We start from the raw sequence: 10,397 nt of genomic DNA on the forward strand, positions 1-10,397 counted from the left end.
ACACTCTTGCTATGCTCCTTCCTCACTTCACACCCTTACCTCAGACGTCTGAGTCTTCCTTGCAATGGCTGCGCGGCCAAAATCCCGCACTGCCATCAGCACCTGGGAAATATGGGTGCTTGAAGCCACACCGATAGCCTCAGAAATTCCCTGGAGAGAATGAGGCACGTCAAACATGTCGTTTTCTTGATTGCAATTAGTGATAATAATAATAATAATAATAATAATAATAATAATAATAATAATAAATTTTATTTATATCCCACCCTCCCCAGCCAAAGCCGGGCTCAGGGCGGCTAACAACAATAAAATAGTACAACATTCTAAAAACATTTCATTATAAAAATTAATTAAAATCAATTAAAATGAAATTGATGGCAACCATTAAGCTAAGCTGATCATGAGGGATGGAGGATAAATGTGATTCTGTAAGCAGATTGCTGCAAAATGTGGGGAACCAAATTTAAGAGTGGGGAAATGAGACACTTAGAGAACCAATTTGAACAGATCCTTTCATCCCGGATAATAATAGGGGTGGTTTGAAGAACGATATTTCTGTGGATTCTGATGTGAACTGACCAGACCACAACTCCCAGACTCATGTGCAGCTTGAAATGCAAGGATGCCTTGCATTCTGACATTTTCGAATCTTGTGATACAGTTCTTGGCTTCATTAAACACCCAACTACATTAAAATGCATCATTTATACACTGGAAGTATTTGTAATCCACCCCTCACCCAAAGGCGCCAGAGCAGGAATATGCACCATCTAAACCAGGGTGCTCCAATTTCTCATACCAAGTGGGCCACAAGAGTAGTTCAGCACAGAACCTGTGGGCTGCACACTGACTTGTCATGTGGGAGAGGGGAGCAAGGCCAACGTTTGACACACACGCCCCGGCCTGCATGCTGCCTTCCCAAAGGTAGGCAGGTGAGGCGCTGGGTTTTGGGAAGGAGGCACGAGGCTCTGGTGGGACCTAGCGCCTTCCCACCTTCTTGCCAAAGGTGGGAAAGAGCTAACTGAGGACTCTAGGACCCTGACAGATCACACCTGCCTCCTTCCCCAAGCCCAGCACCTCCTTACCCAGCTTTGGGAAGGCGGTGCAAGGCCTACAGGTGTGTAGGGGTGCCTCCAAGGTTGCTGAGGGCTGCCAAGAAAGGCATTGAGGGCCACTTGTTGGCTGCTCTGATCGAACCCAAAACTAAACAAATCTGCCCCAGATATGTTGAATGCTGAAAAGCTGTTCCTCCTGTAAGAGGCTTTGAGGGGGTGACTGGGTGGGCACGAGCAGAGACCAATCCAGAAATCAGGACAGAGGGCTGGTGGGGTCTGTGGGGTAATGTCAGGGACTGGCTGGATGAGTAAGAGTGGGGGACCCTGGATTGTGGTGGTGGGACACTGGGGAGCAGCCTGGGGAGGCGCTTGAAGCAGGAGGGTTCAGAAGGAGGAGGCTCTTCCAGGAAACTGCTGGAGGTGGAGAGTCTCCATGTGAGCGCAGTCCCAGTCCCGCTGGCTCTCCTCCCCCCCTGACATCCCACACATTCACTCACCTCTCTGTCTGCTTCCTCTTCGAGAGCCAACCTCAGGAGTAAGTGCAGGTACTGGTGGACTGTCTCTGCGCTCCTGGAATCCCGCAGCTTGAGTCCATAATATCTATAGAGGGCATTCTAAGGGTTGGGGAAGGTTTGGGTGAGTCACAGGGAGGAGACCCCACCAGCTACATCATCTGCTTTTGGAAAACCAAAGAATTTCAATTTTAGCGTCTGAAAATGTCGGGTAATACTAAATAATAATAATAGATTGCAAGTACTAGGCAATTGTTTTAATGATTTGTATGCAATTTTACACATCTTCTGAATTCCCAAGTCATGTTACAACTCTTTAAAGGTAAAGGTAAAGGGACCCCTGACAATTAAGTCCAGTCGCAAATGACTCTAGGCTTAAAGCTCATCTCGCTTTAAGGCCGAGGGAGCCGGCATTTGTCCGCTTCTGCAGACAGTTTTTCCAGGTCATGTGGCCAGCATGACTAAGCCGCTTCTGGCGAAACCAGAGCAGCACACGGAAATGCCGTTTACCTTCCAGCCGGAGCAGTACTGGCTTCGGCTGGGGAGGGATTGGATATAAATATATTATTATTATTATTATTATTATTTATTATTATTATTATTTTATTTATTTATTTATTTACTTACTTGTACTATGTGCTTTTGAACTGCTAGGTGGGCAGGAGCTGGGACCGAACAACGGGAGCTCACCCCATCGCAGGGATTCGAACCGCCAACCTTCCGATCGGCAAGCCCAAGCAGCACAGTGGTTTAACCCACAGCGCCACCCGCGTCCCTATTACAACTCTTTAGTATTCCTCATTTGGGGAATTTGAAAGTTGACAAGTTCAGCATGTCCTAATTGCTCTTCCTCCACTGTTGGAGGCAGGAATGCTTCTGAATAAAGAAAAAAACATGCAACATTTCCTGGGGTCCAAGTCACCCCACCAAATCAAGTTCATGGATTGGTTCTTCTTCCGGTCTACAGATCCTGCACTGATCGTCTTCTCTGCTTCCCCAAGTTTGCCTGGTCCTCTTTTCAAGCCCCCCCAGACTGGCGGTTACCACTCCTTCTCACCAGCGGAAAGTCGTCTCCTGCATGTGCAAATAGGACCTTCCTCCAAGCTGGGCTCCCAATAGTTCAGGCCTAGGCAAACACAGCCCTCCAGCTGTTTGGGGACTCCAATGCCCATCACCCCTGACCTGCTGGTCCTGTTAGCTAGGGATGATGGGAGCTGTAGTCCCAAAGCAGCTGGAAGGCCAAGTTTGCCTTTATCTGTGATAGTTAATGGCAGTTCCCCTCAACTTGAACCCTTCTACATGCTCCCACCAGCCCCAGGCAGCATATGGTCCAGAACATTTAGAGGGCACCAGGTTGGGAAATCCTGGTTCATGCATCAGACCAGGGTGGATAAAAATCAATGACCCATTATTTTTTTTAATGGATTTCTTTGATTTAAATCACATTTTTTAAAAAAATTAAATTGGATTTCTAAAATAAAATGCTTTTAGAGGAAAAATCTTTCGGAATATATTTTTCTATTTAAGTTGCATTATAGTCCAAAGGCTATTCACTGGGAAGTAAGGATTTATTTTAAGTTTTTCATATATGCTAAAATTCAGTCTAAGAATTTTTTTTAAAAAAAATGTTTAACTACATCATGGATATATAAGCTATAATGTTATTGTTTTAGTTAAATAAATTGTTTAAATTCTTATTAAGGAAATGATTATTTTTCTCCTTCCAATAAGGTACAGCAGAAAAGTTGTCCAAATATACAATGGTACCTCAGGTTAAGAACTTAATTCGTTCCGGAGGTCTGTTCTTAACCTGAAACTGTTCTTAACCTGAAGCACCACTGTTAGATGTATCGGTTGGTTGCTTGAGAGCAATCAGGCAATATGGCTCAAGAGTCTGTTTTCAAGCTTTCTTCTTAGTGATCAAAACTTTTAGAATGCAGAGCACCTCTATTCCCTGTCTTGCTCATTCACGGGCAGAATCTGAGAGTGGGCGGCCCTTCAACCTTCCCCAGCAGAGTAATTTCTTGGCGCCCAGTCTGCGCCTCCCCTCTCTGCACGGAAGCCTACTGCGCAAGGAAGGCTTGGGTAATGGGGGACCCCCCTCCTCCCCGCTTTGCTCAGGCAAGGTGTCCAGGCACCGCCTCGCCTCCTCCGACCCCTGCATCTCCTCTCCTTCCTCCGCTGAGGAACTGCTGCTTCCCACGATCTTTGGGGGCTCTCTGTAATCCACCCGGCTTTTCCCCTCTCGCCCCTGAGCCAATGGCAGTTCTTAACACGAGGTACTATTTCTGGGTTAGCGGAGTCGGTAACCTGAAGCGTCTGTACACAGTTAACTTATTATACCCCACAATAATTTCATAATTATCTGTCTATGCATTTCTAACAGTATAACCAAATCAGTAGTAAAAACTACTCTGGAAATTTATTATTCCCAAAATGAAACCTTCATCTGGTTGTAAATATTAAGATTATACAAGCAAGAATGTAAAAATATGTTTTAAATTGATTTGATTTCAATCAAATCCACCCTGCATCACACACACCTGGGGAGATGTCTGGAGGTGTTGGAGGATGGTGTCCAAAATCTCCCTTTCATCCATCATCTCCAAAGCTTCTCGGATTGTTCTTCCTCCCAGCATTTTCTTACCCATCCACAGGAACTCGAAGTTTTCGTCAGAGAGTTCTTCAGAAAGAAAGAGAGAGAGGAGTGAGTAAATGAGGCAGATGAGAGGGAAAGGTACCGTATTTTTCCATGTATAACACGCCCCCATATATAAGACGCTCCATATTTTTGGGCACTCAAAATTTAGAAATGGGGGCAGATTGCCAAGACTTGTTAAGCTTTTTAGGGGAGGGGTTGCCCAGAGTGGTTGAGCTTTATTTGGGGGGAGGGAGCCATTAATCAAATTGCACAGTTGCAGGCATCAACCACCAAGTCACCTATCGTCTGCCAGTCGACAACAGCCCTTTCCACAGCAAAGAAATCATGGCTGGAAATCTCCTCCTGGCAGCTACAACCAAGCGCCCGTCCCCCCTCAGCACTCCCCCTGTAGAAGAGGAGCCCCAATTTGACACTTGATTTGGGGGGTAAAAATCCTCGTCTTATACACGAGAAAAGACGGCAAGTTCTTTCTCAGGGGGCTTCTCGCCTGTTGCAATGAGCGGGTGCATGCCATATCTGAACAGGGATCATAGAACTGTAGCGTCTGAAGGGACCTGCGGGGTCACCTAGTCCAACCCCCAGCAATGCAGAACAGGGGCAGCCACCCGGAAGTCCCTGCTCCATGTTACACGCCTCATAACAAGGAGGGGTGGGGTGGGGGGGACTTGCACCCAGACATCAAGGAAACCAAGAGAGACCCCGGCATTGTATCATCATAATAATAATAATTTATTACTTATACCCCGCCCATCTGGCTGAGTTTCCCCAGCCACTCTGGGTGGCTCCCAATCAAGTATTAAAAACAATACAGCGTTAAATGTTAAAAACTTCCCTAAACAGGGCTGCCTTCAGATGTCTTTTAAAGATAGGATAGCTACTTATTTCCTGCACATCTGAAGGGAGGGTATTCCACAGGGTGGGCGCCACTACCGAGAAGGCCCTCTGTCTGGTTCCCTGTAACCTTACTTCTCGCAATGAGGGAACCGCCAGAAGGCCCTCGGAGCTGGATCTCAGTGTCCATGCTGAACGATGGGAGTGGAGACGCTCCTTCAGGTATACAGGACCGAGGCTGTTTGGGGCTTTAACACTTTGAATCGTGCTCGGAAACGTACTGGGAGCCAATGCAGATCTCTCAGAACCAGTGTTATGTGGTCCCGGCGGCCGCTCCCAGTCACCAGCCTAGCTGCCACATTCTGGATTAATTGCAGTTTCTGGGTCACCGTCAAATGTAGCCCCACGTAGAGCACGTTGCAGTAGTCCAAGCGGGAGATGACTAGAGCATGCACCACTCTAGTGAGACAGTCCATGGGCAGGTAGGGTCTCAGCCTGCGTACCAGGTGGAGCTGGTAGACAGCTGCCCTGGATACAGAATTAACCTGCGCCTCCATGGACAGCTGTGAGTCCAAAGTGACTCCCAGGCTGTGCACCTGGACCTTCAGGGGCACAGCTACCCCATTCAGGACCAGGGAATCCCCTACACCCACCCGCACCCTGTCCCCCAAAAACAGGACTTGTCAGGATTCAACATCAATCTGTTAGCCACCATCCATCCTCCAACCACCTCCAGGCACTCACACAGGACCTTCACCGCCTTTACTGGTTCTGATTTAAAGGAGAGGTAGAGCTGGATATCATCCACATACTGATGAACACCCAGCCCAAACCCCCTGATGATCTCTCCCAGCGGCTTCATATAGATATTAAAAAGCATGGGGGAGAGGACAGAACCCTGAGGCACCCCACAAGTGAGAGCCCAGGGGTCTGAACACTCATCCCCCAACACCACTTTCTGGACACGGCCCAGGAGAAAGGAGCGGAACCACCGTATAACAGTGCCACCATCTCCCAGCCCCTCTAGACGGTCCAGAAGGATGTTATGGTCGATGGTGTCAAAGGCCGCTGAGAAATCCAGCAGAACTAGGAAACAGCTCTCACCTTTGTCCCTAGCCCACCGGAGATTATCAACCAGCGCGACCAAGGCAGTTTCAGTCCCATGGTGAGGCCTGAATCCCGATTGGAAGGGATCCAAATGGTCTGCATCCTCCAGGCGTGCTTGGAGTTGTTTGGCAACCACCCGCTCAATCACCTTGCCCAAGAATGGCAGATTTGAGACTGGGCGATAGTTGGCCAAATTGGCTGGGTCTAACGGTGTTTTTTTAAGAAGCGGTTTAATGACCGCCTCTTTCAGCGGGTCTGGGAAGGCTCCCTCACAGAGAGAAGCATTCACCAACCCACAGAGCCCATCGCCCAGCCCTTCCCGGCTCGCTTTTATCAGCCAGGATGGGCAAGATTCAAGGAGACAGGTGGTCGGTTTCACTTGTCCAAGCAGCCTGTCCACATCCTTGGAGGTAACAGATTGGAATTGATCCCATGTAACAGGACCAGACAGAACTCTAGCACTCTCCCGCCCTGGCCCTGCTCCCACAGTGGAGTCTACCTCCTTCTGAATCTGAGCGACTTTATCTGCAAAAAACTTTGCAAAAGCATTGCAGATCTTGGGGTCCCTACCAGGCCCTGGTGGTACAGGTGGTTCCGATAGATTGCGAACCACCTGAAAAAGTCTCCTGCTGCTGTTTTCTGCAGATGCCGTCGCCATTGCCACTTGGTAGGCTTGACGTTGAGCTCTAGCCCGTGTCCAGTCTGATTCAGAGTGAGTTTTCCGCCATCAGTGCTCTAGCTGTCTCAACGATTGTTTCATCGCCCTCAGCTCTGGGGAAAACCATGGAGTTGTCTGGGCTCCATGCAATCGGAGAGGGCGCTTCGGAGCCAGACAGTCAATAGCCCTGGTTAACTCCGCATTCCAGCGGGCCACCAGGGAATCAGCTGAGAGGCCATCAACTTGGGATAAAACATCCCCTACCACTCTCTGGAAACCAGTTGGATCCATTAAGTAGCGGGGTCGGACCATCCAAATCGGTCCCACCTCCCTGCATTGGGGAAGGGTCGCGGAGAAGTCCAGTTGCGCCAGGAAGTGATCTGACCATGGCACTTCTTTTGTTTCGCTTTTAGTTAGTGTCAGATCACCAACATCCGTAGAGGTAAACACCAAGTCTAAGGCCAAGGGGAACCCAAAAGGGATCTGGTTCTGCCTACTCACCTGGGAACGCTGACCCAGAGTCCTCAAGGCTCTTCTTTTTTGAGGGCCGCTGCTGGCTTGGCTCTTGCTTGCTGGTCCGGGGCTGTACCAGCCCTGGCAAGACTAGTGGTCTGGCCTCTGCCACCCTGGCCTCTGCCGCTGATGTTGATGGCTTTGCCAGTGCTGGCAGTAGGACAGGGGCCGCCTCCTCCTCATTTGAGGGGTAGATCTTGTTTTTGGGTGGAATTTTATTTTTCTTCCTGCCCTCTGTGGCTGATGTTGATGGCTTCGCCAATGGCGGCAGTAGGGCAGGGGCCTCATCTTCATATGAGGGATAGATCTTATTTTTATTTTTTCTTTTTAGAAAAAAAGCCATCCTGCAAGATGCAAAAAGATTAGGAATTATTGGGAAATGATATATAATGAATTGAAAAAACTGTGTAAAAAGACTTTTGTTAAGAAACCAGAAGCATTCCTTCTAGGAATTTTAGACCAAGATGTAAAAAAAGAAAACTGGGAATTATTTATGTATGCAACAACAGTGGCAAGAATTTTATTAGCACAAACTTGGAAGACAGAAGAAATACCCACGAAAGAACAATGGCAAGGGAAACTTATGGAATATGCAGAACCGGCAAAACTAACAGAAAAATTACATGAAAAGGACAACAAAGACTTTAAAAGAGAATGGGAACCATTTACAACATATATGAAGAGGCAACATAAAGAAATGGACTCATTGGCAGGGTTTGAGTGAACAATCACAACTGTCTACAACAAAAAATAAGACTATATGTATTGAGGAAATTTTGGGGAAACATCAAATACGCAAGGTGAACAATAGGGAAATAAAACAAATGTGAGTACGAGGGAAGTCCAGGGGAGGAGGGTCGAAATATGAAAAATTGTTAAAGATATAGTGTTAGAAGTAGAATCCATGGAAAAATCAATAAAAAATTATTTTAAAAAAATAAATAGAATCTCTGGATAAGAAATTGTCATTTTTAGGTAATCTGTTAAGACTGGAATATGATATTCCAGTTTTGATTGCTGGAAATTTAGCAATTGGGAAATATTATCCTGGATAGTGACAGAATTTGGGAATGATTCAAAGTATTTGGTATTGTATTTTTATTTGTAAACATTGAAATGAGGAAGTCTTTTTACTCAGAGTGAGAAGGATGACCAAATATTTGACAGACCTGGAAATAGCAAGCTCGTGTAGATCCAAGGGGGGAGGAAGTGGATACCGTGGAAGAATATTGTAAAATTTATGGAGGAAAATGATCTGACATGATCTACTATTCCAGCCTGGTTATCTCTTCCTAATTCTGGGTGCTGTGTTTTATTATCTTCAATATCTCTTGTGAAAAGGTCTTTTAATGTACGGTCAGTAAAAGCCTGGATGTAAGGCCTGCCTTTTGTGTGAATAGTTTTGTTTTAGTTTTCTCATTATGGGTGGATCCCAGGACAGACTAGGTCTGGCTGAAGGTCTGCCCTGAAACCTTGCTGGAAGGATCGCACCTTGCTGTGCCACTTTGCAGGAGTCGACTCCTGCAGGCGGCTTGTCTTGTGTGCGGGTGGAGGTGCGCTGCCTGCAGAAGTGGACCCTGGGACTAGCTACCTGGAAAACCTCTGTGCCTGAGGACGCCACAACTCCTGTAGCCTTTTCAGGCTTTGCCCTCGGATGGGAAGAGCATTGCACCCGAGAGAGGGAAAGGGGAGTCAAACAGGCACTCAAGGGATAATTTCAGAGAAAAAGCTTTATTTCTACCATCCGGGATTGGTAGAAGGAGCTAGAGTGATAACTTCACAAACAAGCACAAGTTCACAGCCATTTGCACAGAGCATATATTCCCCTCCAGTTCCCTCCCCCTTCTCCCCCTCCTCAGGAGTCCTGCCTCATGAGTTTCCCTGAGTGTGAACAGAAAGCTCTTTTTTTAAAAAAAATAAAATAATATTTATTGCTTTTCCAACAATTTAAACACTACAAAAAAGAAAAAAAAATGGACAATACAATACAACACAAAAACACTACATAACACTAATACTAATACATAACATTAACACATTAAACTAAGAAAACAAAAAAGGTTTAAAACACATCACATTTCAATATCTTATCTTTCATTCACTTATTTCCACGACCTCCTCACACCTCCCTTTTTGTATTCCACTTCTATTAACTGTTTCAGCAATTCCTTTCCATCTTCCTCTGTTTTCTATCCTATAATTATCTTAACACATTCTAACCTTATTTTTTCCTTTAACACTCTATTATCTATTTATACTTAATTCCTTATAACATTTCTACTAAAGCCATATAACTTCATTCCAACATTTTTCTAACATTCATTAATTTTACAGTATTTCTGTAAATAGTCTTTAAACTTTTTCTAGTCTTCTTCCACCGACTCTTCTCCCTGGTCTCGGATTCTGCCAGTCATTTCCGCCAATTCCATATAATCCATCAACTTCATCTGCCATTCTTCCCGGGTGGGTAAATCTTGTGTCTTCCAATACTTCGCGATGAGTATTCTTGCTGCTGTTGTTGCATACATAAAAAAAGTTCTGTCCTTTTTTGGCACCAATTGGCTGACCATGCCCAGGAGAAAGGCCTCTGGTTTCTTCAGGAAGGTGTATTTGTTTTTGTTTTTTTTAATATTTTTTATTGCATTTTTTCCAGATATAAATACACAGTCAGATATACAAAGAAACAAGAACAACAACAAGAAAAGAAAAAGAAAAAAGATATATCATTTCCAAGCTTTTTTCAATCTTCTACCGGACTTCCCCACATCTCCCTCACCGTGCATTCTTAACAATAAAAATATCAGCAAATTATAACCTTGTTTCATGCGTTTCTTTTGTACTTTCCAATTATTGCATTTTAAGTTTAAATTACTTAATACTAATTTACTCTAAAGACAAATATGATGTTATTTTAAACATTTAAACATTAATCCTTTCATTTAGTGTAACTTAGTTTCATATATCATCCACTCTCTTTGCTGGAGCTAACCTTTCCAAATCATGCGGATTCTTATAGTTCATATAACTTATAAATTTTTTGCAAATAGTCCTTAAATTTT

General features: G+C 45.3%; 1 protein-coding gene across 1 annotated transcript in view; it reads right to left on the bottom strand.

The window, feature by feature from the left end:
• Positions 1 to 4,738, bottom strand: part of LOC114590240 (maestro heat-like repeat family member 5) — a 52,637-nt gene extending 47,899 nt beyond the window's left edge. Inside the window, exons 1-4 of the mRNA XM_077924404.1 lie at positions 4,717 to 4,738; positions 4,111 to 4,250; positions 1,553 to 1,669; positions 40 to 150 (exon numbers count right to left, since the gene is read on the bottom strand). Of these exons, the coding sequence (XP_077780530.1) occupies positions 40 to 150; positions 1,553 to 1,669; positions 4,111 to 4,250; positions 4,717 to 4,738 (390 nt within the window). The remainder of the gene's footprint in view (positions 1 to 39; positions 151 to 1,552; positions 1,670 to 4,110; positions 4,251 to 4,716) is intronic.
• Between the last annotated feature and the right edge of the window lie 5,659 nt (positions 4,739 to 10,397).

The sequence above is a fragment of the Podarcis muralis genome, chromosome 1, assembly GCF_964188315.1.
Source record: "Podarcis muralis chromosome 1, rPodMur119.hap1.1, whole genome shotgun sequence".
NCBI lineage: Eukaryota > Metazoa > Chordata > Lepidosauria > Squamata > Lacertidae > Podarcis > Podarcis muralis.